General features: G+C 38.7%; 1 protein-coding gene across 14 annotated transcripts in view; it reads left to right on the top strand.

Annotated features, from left to right (window-relative positions):
- Positions 1–20,520, top strand: part of NRXN3 (neurexin 3) — a 982,570-nt gene that overhangs the window by 410,259 nt on the left and 551,791 nt on the right. For all 14 annotated transcript variants that reach the window (XR_014852509.1, XR_014852510.1, XM_085061643.1 and 11 more), the window contains one exon: positions 19,336–19,455. Coding sequence is in view for 12 of the 14 variants with exons in the window: in XM_085061643.1 (XP_084917769.1) it covers positions 19,336–19,455 (120 nt within the window). In the remaining 2 variants the exon portion in view is untranslated. The remainder of the gene's footprint in view (positions 1–19,335; positions 19,456–20,520) is intronic.

Here is a 20,520-nt window from a genome sequence, read left to right as displayed (position 1 = left end):
AAACCAGCCTAGCAAAAAAACAAACCAAACAAATAATTAAAGAGTCTTTGGTTATTTTTCTCAGTGAAGGTCATGGAAGGACTACTTGACTTGTCTAAATGGCAAGCATTTTTCTTTATCAGTGATGTTATGAAATCCCTGAATAACACATTGATAGGTGTATTTAGTTAATGTGAACTATGGACAATAATGACTGATCATATGTCTCAATCTTATCAAACTTGTTAGCTATGCTTGAATGGATTTCTAAATTGTTATGCAAAGCACCACAATTACATCAGTTTAGTATACAAGTATTGAAACAACTGTTCCGTTTTTACCTAAATCTTCAATTTGTATAGGTATAGTAGGTAGAAGAAGCTTTCATTCCTGTGTCCTGACAAAATCAGATGCTAAGCTGAGATTTGCTTGAATCTTAGCAAGTTGAGGAGGACGGCTGAAGAAAAGCCATATTCTAAAATGATAGATTTGGCTCTTCTAAACTGTTTCTTCAGCTTGTAGCTTATAATTTCTTCCTGGCTGTCCACATAGTGACAAATAAATCACCTAGCCCTTTACCTGTAACTCATACCAGTGGCTCCTACAGGTTGCAGAGCTGCCTCTGAACTTCATAGTGGTACATATCTTCCTTTACTTTCAAAGTGTATTTTGAAGCATGACCCTAAAACTTCTGCCATTGTATCTCTTCTTTTAGGACATCATGGCAGTTGTTGGCAGTGGAGGTATCTGAGATTCCACTTCCGGGCTTGAATGCAAGGGGTCTGTGGACACAGGATGTTCTGGCAATTGGGGTTTCATTTTTTTGTCCTTTCTTCTTGTCATGGCAGTAATTTCTGAGTTCCTTGGATTAGTAGATTTATCTTTCATTCCTTACTCTGCCTGCAGACTTTCTCTGGGTGAAGAGAAGTACTGGATGGAGTAGTAGGAGGCTTTTAATGTTCTAGCTGACTGGGAAGTTCAAATACACATTTATATTGTACTTTTTAACGTTTTTCCTTATGAATTTTGAACTCCTCATGAATACAAGATGCTTGGGCTGTGTTCACTTCTGAGCAGACACTACTTTTAATTTTGTCAGGGAGATCTTGCATTGTCTGTAGAGGCTGAGGTAAGGCTGGCTGGCTGACTACAGCTCTAGTGAGCGTCTGAAGAAGGCTTAATAAGAAGCACAGGAAATTAGGGAACATCAGATATCTTGAGTACTATTGACCACCAGCTCACTTGTGTGGCTTGTAGAGTGAACTGTTCTAAGAATTACTTTTGTATTAGTTTGAAAACAAACCAGTGGGAGATTGCAAGTCAGGATTAAAATTTAAAAGGAAAATTAAAAATAAGTGCAATAATATGACAAAGTCATACAACCTGATACCCTGTTAGGGTGGTGGTAGCAGTCCAAGTGAAGTAGTTCAGTTGAAGTGATAATCCTGTGGAAGGTTTGGTCTCCAGTTGAAGGTCCAGTGGTAGCTCTCATCCTGTGGGAACCCAGTAGACAGGGCTGTCTTAGGTAGTTCCAAGGCCAGGTTATATCCAGGTGGGAATGCTTGGCTCCTCCCTGCTGGGTGGAGCATCTCACAATAGGATGAGATAATTCCATGAGTCATGTGGTGGGTTCTTGATGGCCCATTGTCTGTTATCAGGGGTGAGTCACAGCAGGAGATAACAGCTAATGGCCCACAGCTGGTGGTAATAGAATACTTAAATACATCTGTATTGTTACCTAGGACAACTTTAAATTTTCTTGTGATTCGAGGTTTCCTAGCTAATTCATTCCTTCCTGAGGAGATTGGAACCCCTGGGTCACAAAGATACTATAGATGGGATTAATTTAGTTCCAGCAGTACATAAGCTGAGGACAAACTGGCTCTTCCAGATCTACATGGCCTCCCCAGATTTGCATGTGTACGCTAAGCCTGTGTTCACACCAGTGCAAGTAGTTACTTTCCCAGACAGACGTTCTTAGCATGGTAAAACCTGTGAGTCCTCAGGAGTCTTGCAAGGAAAGAGTCAGATACATGGAAAGGAAAGTGACACAGAGTCAATGAGAGAAATCATTTTGGAGCCTCATTTCTTGTTGTTTTCCCCAAAGACTCTTGGGGATTAGAGGAGAAGTTAAGAAAGAACCAATTCAGATCAGTCAACTCTGAAAAATGCACTGGAACCTCCCAAAATATTTATGAGTTATTTCTTTGTCATGATAATTTTAGTGTTACCTAACCTGCCTTGAGATTCCCAGCCATTATCTGTGGAGAAAAATAAGACTGATGGCTCTGGAGAAATAAGCTACTTGTGCTTAGAATGATAAACAGCCATTTAATTTTGATAAACACCTATTACAGAGAGGCATAATATTTTGAAAGATGTCTCTAAATATTGCTGTAATGTAGGAATAAAATGTTAATCTGTTAGATCCAGAGATACATGAGTGTGAGGACTTAAGACTCTTCTGCCTCTCAGTTCTGTAATGCTTCTGTTAGAAAAAGAGAAATGCCTCTGATTTAGTCTATGGCTATTTAAGTATAAAGCTCTTTGAGGTCATTTCTTCTTTTATCTGTTATATATCTGTTGTGACAGGATAGCGTAAGGTGTCAGCTGGAAATAACTCTGTGTGTTTGTTCAGTTTTGCAAGTTTGAATACATTTTGAATGTTCCCAAGGGCTCATGCAGTCTATTTGTAATGTTGAGGTTTTTCCCTCTGAGTCTTTAGAAACACATCTTTTCCCTCTTATTATTTGATGCATTTAATTCTTTTGACAGGATAGGTGAGTGGAGAAATTGGAGAGAAAATTCTAAAATAATTTGAAACTACAAGGCAATTGACAGATTCTGGTAATTGTTAACTTGGAATCTAATTGGTGGTGATTAATGTCTTAGCATTGATATACTTAGGTGGTAGTTAGAAAGCAGTTTAAGCTGTTCAAGTGGCTAATATCCAGTTGATTCATATTCTGTATAGGATTGGCTTTGTGTTATTCCACTTGAAAGTATCAGTGAAAGGAAAGATTCTTACCCATGTATTTTCATGGCATTCCTTTGTCCTAGGCATTGTCTGCATTTCTTTGCAAGAAATTCTTGACCTGTTTTTCCATCATAAGGCTATCTGTGGTTAAATTTCACTGATATCTAAGTTGTTCTAAATGCAAACTTTTTTCCCACGTATTTCTAACATTTTAAATATTCATAATGGAATTAAAGCCTCTCTGCACTTTTCTGATCTGTAGTCATTTGCTGAGGTGCTTTACTGCTTCAGTCTGGTTTCTGTCATTTCTGAGTGAGAGAGACTGTAGGGCAGGACTTTTCTGACCAATTGCAGTTCTGTTGCACACTGTGGAGAAGGTATACTAACACTAGAGAAGAAGGAGGGAGTGGAAGAGAAATTTTCAGGATCACCACAGTGGGAAAATAAACTTTTTTTGCTTTGCATCTCCCCACCATGCCTTCCCACACACATGCACATGCTTCCTTTGCTTCAGAGTGGTGGCTAGCAGAAACCTTTGTATTACTGAAAGCCAGACTGCCAGCCTCATGATACAATTTCACCAAAAAGGCCAGTCACAAAAGCTGGTGCTAGACCTATTCAGAGAATTAGTTTAGCTGTAGATCTTGCCCTCCTGAAACTGGCTGTTAACTGAATATATGATGTATGCATAGCAGGGGCTCTGGCCTAAAGCCAGAGAAGTGTTTGTGTAATATTAGTGGCAATTTTGCAGCCAGCCAGAAAAAAATTACCTTTCACTGAATGCATGTAAATTCTGGGCATAACAAAATAAGTGCCTCCTATGTTAGCTGTGATTATTTGCATAAATCATGTTGTATCAATAAAGGGGTTCACACTGTCGGGAAAGAAATTGAAAACTGCTGCAAACAAAATGTTGGTAAGGAGATTCAGGCGTTTCTCTAAGCAATCTTGCAGTCTGACTTTAAAGCTTATTCCCAGTGTTTGTTCAGGGGGACAAATGTGTCTTCATGTTTTTTTTTTTTCCTGAGAAAATTTGTCGGATTAGATGCACTGGAGATGCTGCCCATTTCCCTCTGTGTGGGAGCATATGGAGAAGTGGAGGTGTCCAGGCTTCCTCCTGCTGAGAGGTGCTGGGGATTGCTCTGTTCATGTCTAATAACTGTGACTGAAGAGGGCTTGAACTGAATCACTGCTGTGAAGAGAGGCACCCAGAGAGAATGTGGTTTACTTAGAATGGATTCCTGTTCAGGGCAGACTTGATTTCTTCATGTTACTCTGATATGGTGTCAGTGATTGGGCTGTAGGAGCCATCTCTGCCATGAACACAGATGATGAGTGTAGGAAGGCATTTTTGACAAATCTCTCATTACGAGGATAAAAAGAATCAAATTTGATAGGGTTAGCTCTCCCAACTGATAAGTATATGCAAAATCTGCCTGTTTCCTTAGGGATCATTCTGCAAGGGATTATACTGTAAGTGTCCATAGCATTTTAAGAGTGCAGTCCAGAAGAATAATGTCGATGGAAAAGGCAGCTGCCGTTAGTGTGTTGCAGAATGTTGTTGCTCATGGTACAGCAGAGCTGCTGGTCAGCTCGAGTTCACAGACCTGAGTTTATCAGACACAGACTTGCAGTCAGTTGTTTTCCTGTCTGATGCTACGAATAGCTTTATTTATTCTGGTCAGTACTTTAGATTAATAAATCCTGGTAAATAGGGACATTAGTCTATAGGTTTTGCCTGAGGTAGTTAATTTTATATGCAGTTTTTCTGAATAGAGGTTTTCTCACAAAAGTTTTGTTTTTTGCAGGAGTAGTATTGCTGAAAGCAGCTGCCAAGTACAACTAGATTAAGTGTTTTCATTTGAACAGTTTATTGGCTGAAATGTGCAGATTTATGTTGACTGCATCTGTTTGTTAAGTTTGTTTGAACTTGGCAAGTATTTATGAAAAACGAAATGGGAAACATAAAATTATTATGACATCTAATATAAAAATATTTTGACTTTTCATTTTTAATAGTGTCTCAATGTTTAACTTACTCTAAAATTATTTCCTGTCCCAGTCAGTGAAAACAAACTTCTGGTTTCCAGTGAAATAAAACATTTTCATAGAACAATTTGGGTTGGAAAGTGGTCTCTGGAGGTCTGCATTCCAACTCTCTGCATAAAACAAGGCTAGCTTTTAAATTTTTTTTTTTCACTTTGAGACCTCCTTCTGTGACTGCAGCCCTTCAAAGGTGATTGAAGGTGTTCTTTCATGGACAATGGCTGGCTCCCTCAGTACATTTGGATGCAGGCTTTCTGGTCCCATGACTTTATTTATATATGTCAGGAACTTTGGAGGCCTGATCTTGCCATTGAATACCACAGCAAAGAAGGCATAGTGTGAGTCCTTCAGCCTTATTTTGGTTTGAATTAAAGAAAACCTCCATGCCGAACTGTTTTTGTGTTGCTTTTGGGGAGGCAATTTTTGGTGCAGAAACCAAGGACATTTTCAGATTGGCATGAAGTGATTTTTTATTCCTCCTGCTGATGTTGCCAATTCACTGAACCAAAAATGCCTCCTATTCTTTTTATTTCCTGGATGTCAAACAGGATCTGTCCTGTGGCAGCACCTCTTGGTTTGTTCAGCAAACGTGTTTGCATATAGTATAAATATTCATCTTAATGTCATAATCCCATATACATGGTATTTCTGTTATAGCAGCAAGCATTCTTCAGTAGATAATCAGATGTGGCTTATGAAAGAGAAAAGTAACAGAAAAGGTGCATTTTCACACTGAATTTGTTTAAATGCTGAAGGGATGTTTGTGTTGGTGAGAGAGCAGATGTTCTGTGCATCATTTTTGACTATGTGGCTATTGCTTATTTGACTACAAATATAAAAGAGTAAATTTGCTGATCCAGATGGTTGTCCTAGATTGGTGTTCTGATAGAAATAGTCTTTTTATTGTTCTTTGCATGAAACCATGTGTCTGTATTTGACACTTCATTAAAAGTCGGCATCGCTATAAAACTAGAAGCTGTTTTGCTTTGTGATGCTAGTGATGTTGAATGAGAAATTAGAAGCCCCTTAATTCCAAATCATCTCAGTAGTACTTGACACATTTTTCACTCTGTACCTGTTTGAAATTGCAACAGTGATGTTAAGGGATATTAAATGTGACCTAGCTGCTTGTAGGCTTGTACAAATAGCTTGGTTTATAGATAAAACTTCAGCTACCAATTTGCTATCGGGAATGCTTTGCATTAAGCAAATGTTTAGCAACTTCTACAACTGGACTTGGGAGTGAATGAGAGATGACCCATCTGTAAATACATCCTTTCCTGTAAAATTGCTCTATCATTTATTGGGACTTTGAATTTATATACCTTTTCCTCTGATTTTCCAGACTGATGTGCTTTATAGCTCCCTTTCAGCACCCCTGAAAATCAAGGTGCCATTGAATTTGTGCACATGCATTTGTTAAAAGTGAACTCCTGTTAGTTGGAGATACTGCTAATTAGTCTTTGCAGTGAAAAAGGATCAGAACTAGTTTCCATCTCTTCCTTAAAAAAACAGTAAATAAAAGAGGGAGCAAGAGAGAAACCTGGGGGCCTCTTCCTAGCAAAGGAGGGGTTCAGCCCAGAGGCAGAGTTGTTTAACCATTCAGTGGTAAACTCAGACTGGTGACCAGGGATAATTGCTTGTCACTCAAGCTATTCAAGTTTCAAACAAGCCATCCAGCTCCTTTCCAGACTGCAGGTTGGAAATGCTACACTTGATGAAACCTCACAAACCGGTAAGAGGAAGTAGTTTACAACCAGTGATCTAAAGCATCATTAGCAATACAGGTTAAACAAATAAAAAAAGCAGAACAAAGAAACAAACCAAAAGAAAAAAAAAAGCCAACCCCACACTTGACCTGTGGTCCTGCAGTGTTACTCAGTGCATTATTTTAGAAGACCTTAATGAGATCAGGCTAACGTGACACTTGCAGATGAAAGTATTTATTTCTATGAAAACCTGACTTCTGAAGAACCAGTACTTTAAAGATTTAGAAACAGGAGTTTTCTGAGGTCTAATGCTCATTCTCCAGGCTTGGCTATTGCCTTGAATAATCCATCAAACCCTTACCTCACCACATAATTAACATTCTTGGGGCTTTGCTGAGCTAAGTGATGGCATTTGTTTTTCCCGACTGATTCTGCAGTGATTCTTAATAAATCATGCTGAAGTGCCTTTTCCTTTTGCATTTTAAAACAAAGCAAAAAACCCAACAACTCCTCCCAGCCAAAACCCTTCTTGAGAGGAGTGCTTATTCCCCTTGAAATTGTGGGAGCTATAGAGAGCTTAAAACTCTTACCCTGTATAGTTGTGCCACTTACTTGTATCATGGCCTGTATTAGCAGTCTGGTGCTTTCCTGGAAATTAAGTTTGCTCAACTGATTCACCCACGGGACTTGATGGTCTCTTCTACTTACTTGGTATTTATCTTGCACTGATTGTAGAATCTGAAAATTCACATTTTAAAAATAATCTGTAAATGTTCTGCTGCTCTGATAGTATTAAAATTATACGTTTGCTGATGGTATGGACTGTATAAGTACTATTAGTTTAGCAGCATTTGTTCAGCATAGAATCTGAATGCTTTCTGAACATGCATGGATTCATTCTCACAGTGCTCCTGTGAACAATAGAAATTAGAGAAATGTTGGTTTGCTCAGCATTGCAGCACACCAGCTGTTCACCAGCTAGAAATAAAGACATTGTGGGGAAAAATATATAGGGAGAAAGGTGTGTAATCTACCCATCCCTGTAACAATCACTACCTTTGTTTTTAACAGACAACTGGAGAAGGAAAAAAAAGATTTTGTTGAGTGTTTGTAGGTTTGGGGGTTTTTTTGGGCATCTTTGAAAAGGCAAAACACAAATAAGCTTTTCTCAGAGGACAAGGATGTATTTCCCAACTTGCAGTGGAAAATAAAGTATGCTTGTCACTAAGCTTTCTATGGGAAATGGAAAGAATTAGATGTTATAGAGAGATGTTTGTGACCAGCTTATGCCATTAATCAAATTCTAGAGTTTTTACAACTTAGCCAGAGGTCAGTGCATATACTGTCACTTGATAGTCAAACAACATCATTGGTTAAATTGTCTTTGAAAGAGAAAATATGTAATCCCAATACAACTAGATTTTTTTATTTCTTTAAAAACTTTATTACTATTTTAAATGTGGTGCGTAAAGACCAATAAACTTTGATTGTAACCGAGATGGCTGATGAAGATGCACAGGCATCAGTTGATCCCAGGGGCTATAAAGTCACCACTTTCCTTCCTTGTGTTCAGCTCATGATTTTTGCACTGATGTTGCTGTCAGAGCTCTAGCCTCTTTAAAGTGAGCATTAAATTTTCGCCATGTTGGATGCAAAAAGGAGATCCCCAAATGCTGGTGGTACCTTTCCAGGAGTAAGTCTGCTTCCTGTGGGAAGAGATCTGCTTTGTTTCTCTTTTCTCTTTCTCCTAGTTTGTTGCTGGTTTAGGATTATTCCTGCCAATTAATTTCCTGGTGTACTTCTATCTAATATTAGCAATATTAGAATTACATGTAGATGTTGTATGGAGCATAGAGGGTTTTTATGAAGGTATATGTATGAAATCAAATTACTCAAGAGGTATGTTTGAGAAGAGAGATGGCATCAGTTTGCATCTTAGACACAGTTTGTTATTGGGAGCACTGTGGACAGACAGATATGGGTATGTTTAAAGCTATGTGCTTAACTTGGTCATTCTCTCTTCTCCCAGGGCATTTTTTTCCTTTACATGCTCCTTAGCTGACATGAAAGCTGTGACTTTTAAAATCTGAATTTCAAAGGAGTTCTCAATATTTGCCTCAGATGTCATCTTTATCTGTAAATCCTCAACTATCCTTCAGTGTGCACGTCTGATCCCTCAGCTTTCCAGAAGCCTGTGATCCTTCCTTGATAGCACCTTAAGCTAAATAAGGAGTCTCTTGCCTGTAGGTCTGTATACCACTTGTCTTTCTCATCTGAGTTTCTCAGTTTAGGTAGAAAGAAACCAGCCTGTGCTGTCAGTAGACTGGAGATTGGTGGTGTCTGTAAAGCACCTAAGGAGGATTTTCATCAGTGGATACAGATCTTGTTGCTATGATTGAAGTGGGTTTCTGCAATCAAATTTTTAGGGTCACAGTTCTTTTGGGAGTATGCCTTGTGACTTCTGCTGAGGGTTTTTGGAAACAGAAGGGTTAAGTGGCATTAAACAAATTATTTGCAGCTAGTCAGCTTCTTGACTGCTGGATGTGTCTTAATCTTTAACGTCAGTAATCAGTGTAGGTCTGGATTCCAATTTCCGATAAGGTTTTATCCATTTTTGAGATGTTTGCTAAAGGGAAAGGAAAATATTTATTCTAGAGGGTCCAAGCTTTTGTGGCAACACAATTTTGTCCACATTCTGCATCCTAAAACTCCGTTTTAAGATAGCATTAGCACTGTAGTGTCCTGGATAAATAAGGAGTTTTGCAAATACTAAGATGAAAATGAAAGGCTTAGAGGATGGCAACCAAAAAGCGGCATTTAACTTGCAGCTCAAGAAGAGAAAGGATAAGGGGGCATTTGGAGACAGTCTTCTGCATCTGTATTCCTTGTATAGGTAGGTTCAGTACAACTTCCCCAGGAAGTGTTTTTATTGGGTTGTATTTGTTTTTTGATATATAAGCTGAAAATGTTTAGTCTTTACTGCAATGTGGTTTACCAATATATACCAATGCTCTAGTTGTTAAATATCAGGAAAAATTTCAGTCACAATAGTGTAAGCTGTGTTGGTATATGGTCACTATTTTTCAGTAACCATTCCTATTTAAGAAGTGGAAGAATAGTCAGTGACCCTTCAAAAGGTAACAGCAGCTGAGGTCTCTATTCTGTTCCCCGTGAAAGACACTCTTTGAGGTGGGTAAGCTTTTAAATGCCTTTAACATTAAACACTCCAGCCTGCACTTCTGATCCCTCAGCTTTCCAGAAGCATTTGATCCTTCCTCAATAGCTCCTTAAGTGAAATAAAAAGACTCTTCCATATTAGGTCCAAGTACCACTTACCATCCTTCTCTCAGAAATTTCTCACTTCAGGCAGAGGGGACCAATGTGCATTACCAGTTATGCACTCAGAGCTTACCTGTAATATCTGAAAACAAAAGATCTCCACTTGCAGATTTTGGTCGCTGTTTGTACTGGTTAATCGTATGATTTCTATGCATTTTGGTGTTCCCCCTACCAATACATCTGGGATTTCCAGCAAACTTATACACACTATTTAGTATGCAGTGGAGAACGTAGAAGAGTGGCACCATTCACAATGGAGGTAGCAAAAAGAGAGGTAAACCTAAAGAGCATATGCAGTGTTTTGCACCCCCTGCAGAAGACTGGAATCCTGCTGGCTTTGTAATCATTTACACCTTATTTCTGTGATACTGTTATGCTCTTAGAGGGAGGCTGAAGCTAGTTCCTGTCGTACTCCTATCGAAAATGAAGGTAACTGTGTGTTCATTTGTAACACCTCAGGCACCCAGGTGCCACAGGGAAAGGTACCTTAATTGAGAGGGAAGTTTCAGTCCTTTGAACATGTGATGATGCTATTCTTTGCCCTTGATATCAGGATAAAGAAGCGTTGGTACCAGGACTGTCTTCTGTTCTAATGCTATGCTGTTGGTGAGGACTGTGCAGTGTGTCCAAAAGAGCATTTAAAAAAAACCCTTAAATGCAATATTTGGGACTGGAGTTCAAGGAGCTTTTTTTTTTTTTTTTTCTCTGACTGAGACTGAGCTGCCTGTTCAACTGCCAAATGTTCCTTTGGAAAGAGGAGACCCTTTCTTTGGCATTTTTTTCTGTAGAAGTGGCAGCTGCCCAGGCTGCTTTCCTGCTGGCCTGCTCAGCCATCTTGGCCTTGTAACATCCCTATTCCCATGGGAAAGCTCATACTAAAGGACCATCTCCTTAATACCTATGTGAGAATGCTTTCATTAATAGCCCCAGAAAACTGGGCTGTGAATGTGTGTGGGATGAATGAGTGTTTTTTGATAAAGAGCAAGAAACATCTGTTCTCTGCAAGCAACTCTGCTTGCTTGCATGATTGCTCTCTATCTCCTAGTGGCTGGCTGCGTAGTTGATTCTAAAGCTTCCTACATGGAAAAAACATAAATACTCAAGTGCATTTGATAGAGATGATACTGCTAGATGACAAGTGGGGTTCATGTTTTCTTCAAACTGCTACATTTTCTGTGTTCTGAAAAAGGGATACAAAGATTAGAAAGTGGTCTGTTGTTAGGAAGTGGTCGCTGATCCTTTCCTAGGACATGTGCAATTACCGTAAGGCACTGTATTTCCACGTACTGTGTGATTTATCCATCTTTCTGATCTCCTTGCTTTTCAGATTTAGATGAGAAGTTGCTACTAAAATACGTAAAAAAGCACAAAAAGCCCCCTCTGCAATAAGAATCAGATAATTCCAAAATTCAGATAATCCTTTCAAATGAAGTAATAGTGACAATTAGAGCATCAGAATCCTCACCAAATGGGATGATACAAGCTTTTCCAGCCTACTCCTTCCTGTTGTTTAGTAACATAGCAAAAGCGAAGAGCTTTGAGAAGGGGTGTGGGGAAAAGGGGCAGTTCTTGGTTTAAAGACTCATCCATTTGATTCATAATATTTTCCCTCTAAGTGGTTTGGATCTCATCCAGGCAGTTAGCAGTCAAATTATTTCACTGCTGCTATAGGTGTGCCTGTATGATACACGTACCTCACTCCAGTTGTCTCAGCTTCATTGCCAGCATCTTTTTCTCACTAGCATCATGATTAATCCACTTTTTTTGTAGCATTTATGTGGAGATTTGAAACTAAACAGTAAGAGAAACTTCAGTGATCTTACTGCTGGTAGCACAGTCCCTCTATGCTTCAAGTAAGGCACTTCTGTGGGATTGGTGAGAAGCTGTTTGGTTTTGGTTTCTCTATTATTGTGTCTACACAGGAATAAACAGAAGAATTAAATCTCTAGCTTTGTCACCCCTGCATCTTGCTTTGATTGGCACTGCATCACTGGAAAGCTAATAAAATGTAAAGCTTTCTTAAAATAGAATCTCTTTTCCCATTTATTACTGTTGTGGTGTACTAAAGTCTATGCATAATTTTTGCTATAATAGTTACTTTAAAATTCTCTCTTACAGTAAAACTTCATGAAGTTCTGCATATTTGTAATTTCTTGGGTGGCGAGTTACACCCTATTGAAAGACCCTGATATCAGTGGGTACTTGCTATTACAGAGGTGAAGCTGGGTTGAAGTTCTGGAGTTATTTTATTAATTGCTGGGGTGTAGTCTTTTGCAAAGCAAATTATATCAGCAGGTGGAGCTGGAAAACAGCAAAGAGTACTGTAATTCCTTTGTACTCACACAAGACTGTCTAAGCAGCAGCTTCAGTGAATGCGGTTTCCCTCTAGTGGTGCTCCCTGCGATACACACTGCTCCTGTGATTGCCTGGCTGCTTAACCTAGACTGAGAGCTGTTTTGAGCTTTGCTCTCTGGAAATCTCTGAAAATTAGTATGTACAAATATTTTCTTAGGCGAATTATAGATGAGTTGCAGTATAGCACCTTCTGAGTTCTTTATACCTATGCTGAAGCATTTGTTGCCCGGATCTGTTAGGAACAGCAGTTTAAGGCATTTGGCAAATGTGAAGTGGTTTATATGACAGCCTTATTTGAAAACAAACATGGAGTCAGTGTGACTGAAGTCACTTTGAAGTTAATTTAGTTAAACTCTTGTAAATCTTAGTTTTAAAAGCATGAATACTTAATTTTTTTAACATACTTCTGTGTCCTTTTTTGACCTCCTCACTGGTTGTGAATATAAAATAAAATCCCTTTCCTTAAAAGAGGAAATACCTCACTTAATAGAAATGGGAAACCGTCTATTGCCATTAAATGTTAATAGTATCTTGAATAGGTAATAAGAAATGCTTTATTTTATTTTTAAACAGTGATTTTTTTTTCATTTAGCTTAAAGTTGAAATATTTTGGATGTTTTCTAAGTCACTATGAAATTATTTTTGGATGAACTGAATCATGGTTTCATTAAAATTGTAATCTCCTATTTAAATCCTTTTGAGGGGATCAAGTTTCTATTAACTCAAATGTTTTCCAGTTAAAAGTGATTCTGCTCTAGATACACAGTAGTTATGTAGTGTCTAAAAGCATTAAAATTCAGCAGCCGTGAAATTGAGGTAAACAGGGAGCATAACCCACTGCCCTTGATGGAAAAACCTCAACACAGCTGCAGTTTGTGCCATGTGTGACCTGTATGATATATGCAATCAAATCATCTCCTTGTTCTTAATCACAAGTTACATTCACATCACCTGAAAGACATGCAACTTAATGTCTGCACTAAGTTTTGTTTCAGAGCCCTTTGAAAAAGCTGCAGTCATGTTGAATGCTGCCTGAATCTGTGTTGAACTTTATTAGAGCTATTGGCCAGAGTGTCTGCAGTGAGAATAACAGTTATTCCATATGGTGCTACATGTATTTATAGCAAAAGCAAGGAACTGTGTTGTGCTTTGTTGGGTTTGGTTTTGGTTGTTGTTTTGTTAGTTTGTTTGTTTTTAAGTAAGGGCTTCCTGTAAGAAAACAAAAAAAAAGATTGTATCCAAAATAGTTAAACCTAGCTTAACTTATTTTTTGTTATGTTTATTTGGAGATAGGGTTATGTTTGAGAAAACTAGTAGGCTGGTCTTGCTACTTTTCAGTAGTTACTGAGTTAATTCCATGCACTTTGTTAGTCTGGGTGTTTCAGGGAATTCTTACTTGCACTTGTGAGGCTAATTGACTCTGTGGGCATTTAAAGGATTTTGTGTATGCACTGTTTACTGCTGAATGGATGTAAATAATTAAACTTTGCTTCTGAGTAGGCTGACGTAAATCATCTCAACTTTACTGACTTTTCACAATAAAGCCACTGTGTAAAGCTCTAAACATAAAAGTTTTCTGCATGTCTTACAGAAAAGTTGTTTCTTATGGGCATGCTATGTTTTGTTTAATGTGTGGGGTAGTACATGGACATGATCCCATTCCTTGAGGAAATGGAAAGACTGATGCAGGTAAGACCCCCAGTGATGATAGTGAGTATCTATACAGGTGTGCAACTGCTTATTCCTTGTTGGCAGCCAACATGTTCTTGAAAAGAGGAATTCTAAAGCCTGTATATGAGCAAAACAAATTTGTGTTTATGAGAACGTAAGTTGATTTGACTGGGATATCTACATAAGTGTTTGTGATGTACAGAGTCTGGGGTTGCCACTTTTTTCCTAGCAATTAACAATGCTCCTGGGGTTGAACAGCAGATCCTGGTCAAGGAAAAGACTTTGTCCATACCAGTGCTGCCTGAAAAAAACAAAAAAAAAAATTACACTATTGATTTATATTTAACAAAGACTGAAAGTTACTGAAGATTTTCAGAGCAGCTGCCAGTTCTGCTTGTGTTTTGATATTCAACCTGTGCTTTGTAGGAATGTATTACATATCATGAATCCATAAGGATGTGTGAAAAAATGCCAGCATTTTTTTCCTTACACCTATTTCTTCCTTTTTTGGTGTCTTGTGATTCATTCTCATGTTTCACAAGTCTCTGCACACACATTTTTCACAGCAAACCACAATTTCTCTGGTCATTATGTAAAGGTGTAAGTGAAAACAACCCATGCCCCACCTCCATCACAAATGAAAAAAGTGAGAAGCAGGCAGAGCAACTTTCTCTTCCCAGCCCCTCCCTGCTTTGGGATGCTGATGGCATTCTGGCAGGATGTTGCCCTGTATAAAAGAGATATAAAAATGCATCTTTCCAATGGAAAAATCTGAGATGGTAGCTAAGCATTTTAATTAAGAAGTAAAAGCAGATAAAACCTTGTCATTACTGATGGTCTTCTTTTAAAGCATTAGTATCACTGTAGAATTATTTATTATTGTAATTGTACTGAGGGAAGCACCTTGTCCATTCTCCTCAATGTGGCAATGACCCTTCTGTTCAGCCCTTTTGTTCTGTAGACTTCAACGTTCGACTTCTTTCTTGTTGGGTAAGATATGAAATAATGAAGATAGCCTGATTTCATGCAGGTCATTTTAATTTTATAGATAGATCAGATGATGACAGCCTGCATGAAGGCAAAAGCACACTTTTTGATCCCCCTGTGAGGAACTGCAGAGGGGATTAACCCTCTTTCTCCTTTATCTCATGGGAGGAAATTTCTATGTGCTGTTAGCCACTGAGGATGGATAACAAGTGAGTTTTCAGATGTGTTGTCAGAACTGCATCCCTCTGACCAGTTATTTGTTCTAAACAAGCTTGGATTCTTGGGGGCCATGTGGAAAGCAACTTAGCATTTTTGGAAGGCACGATCTGCTTTTTGATTCTTTATACTTTGGCATGTGTATTCTTAGCACTGTTCATTTAAACCAAGCTATTAATTAGCAGCAGTGCACCTTTTATACAGGGATAATGTTGGGGACACTCTGGGCAGATTGGATGGAGTTCTTCCATGTTTGAAAGCATATACTAATTATTTTTTATGAACAGTGTGCATAAAATTTTGAGCAGATGTTGGAGGATTTGTGGGGTCATGAGGAGGAGTCACCGTAGCTGAATCAAGTAATATTTGCTCAAGAATCCTGAACTGCAGCTGAACTTGTGTCCAGAATTTGGGGATGGCTAAGAGATACTTTTGCTTCTTATTAAGTTGTGTTTGCCACTACGAAGCATAAAGGGAATATTCACTAGTCTGCCTCATCTGAGGTGCAAAATGAAATGTAGTGATCAATTCTGTAGGATACACAGTTCCTCAGAGAACAAAGGGAAGGGGGATTGGAACTACCAAGATAACCAGACATGCCAACAGGAGTGATGCTCTGTCAGCTTAACTATTAAGTTATTTCTACAGTAAAAACTTTCTTATTCTATTTGCTGTTACGTTGTCCTTTACTCTTTCCATGCATAAAAATTAAATACGTTGTGGAAATTAGCTAATGCTCAATGGCCCAAAGTATTTGAAATAGAAAGTGTTTCTAGGCATGCCGCTCATTGCTACAAGAGTTCCTTGTCTGCCTTTTGTTGTCTTTTATCATAAGAGAATGTTGTACAAAGGGAAGATACAAATCTCTAGCTCTCTTTCTCTGTCTGTTCAATCTTCTGCTTTGCTTCCTCCTATATCTGTTATCCTTGTTGAAGGGTGATATAGGTGCAGATAGCTTGAAAGGATGAAAAACCACAAACCTGCAAAACAACAAAACCCCACCAATCTTGGTCTATACACTTCTGTGTGTTTAGCTATAGGACCACAGAAATGCCATACCAGGCAGGAGGTTGCTGTTAGGGACAGCATTATGGTCCTTGTCCGTATGGCCCATTTCCTGTCTGTTTTCCCCAGCATTGACAATTGTTTGATAAGGAATCTTCAAGTCCTTGTTTAAAAACTGATCATACATAAACATCTGTATAGTGACAGCACATATAGTAATCATGCTCAATGAAATGAATTTTGGTATCCAGATGTGAGAGTTGCTGTATGCACAGTTCTTGGAAATACTCAGAATTCAAGGGGAGTTTACACAAGGAGCAGCAATTCATTTGCACACTCTCAGCTGAAAAATGGGGACACAATTTTGCTGCTTTTCAAGTCAACATACTGCTGTGTAAACGTCTTGAAAGCATTTGAGAATAAAACACCTTGAGCAGGGTAAAATAATGTTTAATGCTTTTTTTAAAGCTCAGATATGTCTGGTTTGAAAAACTTACCTGAATTCTCTTAAGCATGCTCATGTATTGAATTTTTTATGTAGTGCTATTTGGGTAACCCTACTAAAAGAAGCCCATGCCCATTGTTGAAAAAGGCAGAGTGGTATGTAAACAAAAGTATTAAAATTTTTTTTGTTTCTACCAATCAAATATAAGATTGTCTGATCAGGACATGGACTTAAATAACAAAATATTTATATCTGCAGTGTTAAACTCAAGTTTTTAGTCCAAGCTACTAACTAGTAACTTCTAAGTAGACAACCTTATTCATTAGGAAAAAGTGGGAATGCTCTAACTTTCTATTAGTTTATTTGTGAATTGGTTAAACTACATTTTCTGAGCATATACTCATGTAACTTCTGTTGGTGTTACAGTTTTGTTTTGAAAGTGTTACAGTGGGCATCAAGACAAGCCAACCCCCAAATAGTTTTGGTTGACCCCTGTTTTGTCAGAGTAGAGTTGAAAAAGGGGAACTAGAAGGTCAGCAACTGAGTTACTCAACCATGCTGAACACAGAGCTGATGCATAGAAAGTGTTGCATTTTCAGCTGAGCAGACTCCAGCACATCTGACTGCTTCTCTTGGCAGAGCCCTCCAGGGCTCTAATGAATATGTGGAAAAGATTGGGATTTTTAAAAAGTGTTGGTACCCCTCCCCTCCTTTCCCCTGGTTTCAGGTGGCATTGTATAAACACACAGGATGAGGTGAACGTCTTAATCTTCCTTCCCAGGAAGTGACTGAGCAGAACTGTAGGAACTGATGCCGTATATTTTGATGTAGACAATAATTTTGCTGGCCATCCAGAGCTATAATTTTGTGAATCCTGCTCTTGGCTAAAATGTACTTAGTGGTGTAAATCTGCCATAACTTTCTTGGACTCTTAGAGTCTTGCTTGTCTGGTTCCAAGGAATTTAAGCTTTCTGGCCATGATTCAGCTGCCTTGTTCAGCTGGATTTACATGTGTGGTATGTGACTTTGGCATATGGATGAGGGACTGCAGAGGTTATGGATTTCTCCTGCTAAGGAGATACTCCCTGTAACTGCGATATATGACTCCCCATCCTTTTAATCCAAGAATGACTTTTGTCCTTCAGATCACTAGAAAAACTTTTTTTTTTTAATCTTAGTTGAGGGTAAAACTGGCTGGCAATGGGTTTTATTTGAAAAGGTGTTAAACTCCTATTTTTTTATTAGCATGAGCTGCATGATCTTTTTAAAAGAATAACAGAATGGTTTTTTTGCTGTGGTCTTCTTCTGAAGAATTCCCCTACTATATGTTGTATCATAGCTGAATGAGACACAACGTTCTTTGCCCATGTTCCTCCTTTGGTGAGAAGCAATTCCAGTAATGTTGCTCATTAGGCTGTGTGCATCCTGTGGGCTATGGACTATCTAATATTTGTTTTACTGGTGCAATAGGGTGAGCTATAGCAGTGCCTCATTGTCCCTATCTCATCTTTTTAAATATGTTCAATATGTCTTGTTTTTTCTTTCTTGGGTTTTCCTTTTGCCACTTTGGGCAGTGAGTCCAGATCCAATGTGCAACAAGTTCGGCTGTCCTCATTCTACACATTCTGGTGTACCTGGATCAAAACCCCCCACTTTAGTACTGAACTGAAATGAGGATAGATGCTTTTAATTTAGCACACACTATTATTCAATTTCACTTACCATTTGACATGAGTGAGGTGTTCTGGTCCTGTAATCTGAACAATTAATTTTTTAAGTAATTGCCTGTCAACTGTGATGGGTGAACAGTGAAACTGGACAAATATGGGTAGCACTAATGCTGTTTTCCCAGGAGCATTGTTTGCAAGGGCAACTGTGGTATAACCTTTTGTTGAAGAAATGGCTCCTCTTTCTCTTTTGACTGTAATTCAAGGGGTGAAGTAAGCACCTCAAAGCTAGGCTGCTTTGCCAAAGAACCTTAAAACAATCAGCCAGGTTGGTGAATGGTTTTCTTTCTGAGATTTTAATTTTTTTAAAATTGTTTTTGAAGGTGGGGTTTACAGTTCTGTGAAGTTTTTTTGGGGGGGTGGTTGGTGTTTCCTTTTAATTTTTGTTTTGGTTTTTTGGAGACTGAAACCAACCTGGTGTTTGATACTAAAGTGTTGAGAGACCAGTGTGATTAACTTTGAAAGGAATCCCAAGTACCTTGGGGATATTGTAAATCCGGATTCTTAGGAGAGCAAAATGCTGCTGTAATGGCTCTGCTTGAGGGACATTTCAGTCATCAACTTGTTTTCCTATTACTGTAGTGTGCTGTACAGTGCGATGTTTGGAATCTAGTACCACAGCACAAGAACAATTCCTACCCATTTTAAATGCATGTGATCTGAGGTCTCTGTGCAGGAAGGCACCTGACTGGCTGGAAGGGTTTGTGATTTTCTGAGCTGGGAAGGTGCAGGTGTGAGGGCTGATTACAAGTTGTTGTACACCTGTACACTCTACTGGTCTGTATCACACCAGGTTGATTTTCATGACTTTTCCCACTGAGCAATTACTAAACTGATTGTGGGTCTATCTTTAACTGCTGCACCTATCACCCTTTCCAGGCAAGGGACCTGAAACTCTTTATGCTGGGCAGAAACTCAATGACAATGAGTGGCACACTGTCCGGGTGGTTCGGCGAGGAAAGAGCCTCAAGCTGATGGTGGATGACGATGTTGCTGAGGGTAAGTGTGATGTATCAGGATATTTTGATCATTATTTTTGTATCTGTATTCATAATCTTTGCCACTTTGCCCCTTCTCCTTGTTCTTGTGTGTATTTCCACCCCTCCTTCTATTACAACTCCTATATTATTTAGTGTTACTGTGTTGATAATGAATGTTCAGGTCTGAGAGACTGTTCTTAGCCAGGACCAGAAACTTCCATGACAACTATAACAACATGAGATACGGGTTTAGAGGACAGATAAGCTTGCACATATCTCAGACCGCAGAGGTGTTCAGCAGCACTTTCTCTTGGTTTAGGATCTTTCTGGAGTAGACTGGGTACCCTCCATTCCTGAGTTGTGTGTGTGATGATTTCCAATGCTGTGAAATCAAAGCCAAGGCTCTCTAAACCTTTCCTCTGCACAAACTTTTCCTTGATAATAAACCTGCATTCAGTACATGCGTTACAGAGCATGGATTTATGTCTCTGCTGTTCATTGTGGGTTTTCGTTGTTTCTTCTTTATTTTCTTTTTTTTTGTAGTTTGGGTTTTCTTGGTTATTTTCCTTTTTTTTTTCTTTTTTTCTTCTTCCCCAGTTCTTGTGGTCATGGTTCAGAGCACAGAAATGTAGTTGAAGGGCAGAAAGAAAAGATCAGTCAGTCAGGAAAGCTGGCGTGTCCCAGGTTGAGATTTGCATTGAAATGATCAGATACTTTAGATTGATCCTTTTTTAGTTGTAAAATTTTAGAGATTATCTTTTTCTGGTCCATTTCTCCATGACTGCAAAAGCCAGAAATCTGTCTTTCTTTTCTTTTGAAGGTCTAAAATTCTCATAGTTGTATATAATTTTAGGAACTGAGTTTCTGAGGAAAACATCGGCAGTCTGTAGGCTGATAAAAGAGTCAAAAAGAACAGGAACCTAGGATTCAAAACTGATGCTGGTATGTTTGTTAGTTGTCACTTGTGCTGTTTTGCCAAAAGCTGAAATCCTCTTTTCTGAGTAGCTTCTACTCAAAATGCATCTAGAAGGAATGGCTGCCATACGCAGTGCCAGAACACTATATCCAATCCCTGCAACAAATT

The sequence above is a fragment of the Lichenostomus cassidix genome, chromosome 5, assembly GCF_008360975.1.
Source record: "Lichenostomus cassidix isolate B80296 chromosome 5, HeHo_3.0, whole genome shotgun sequence".
Classification (NCBI taxonomy): domain Eukaryota; kingdom Metazoa; phylum Chordata; class Aves; order Passeriformes; family Meliphagidae; genus Lichenostomus; species Lichenostomus cassidix.
The sequence above is the reverse complement of the archived record's forward strand: the minus strand, read 5'-3'. Positions and strand labels throughout refer to the sequence as shown.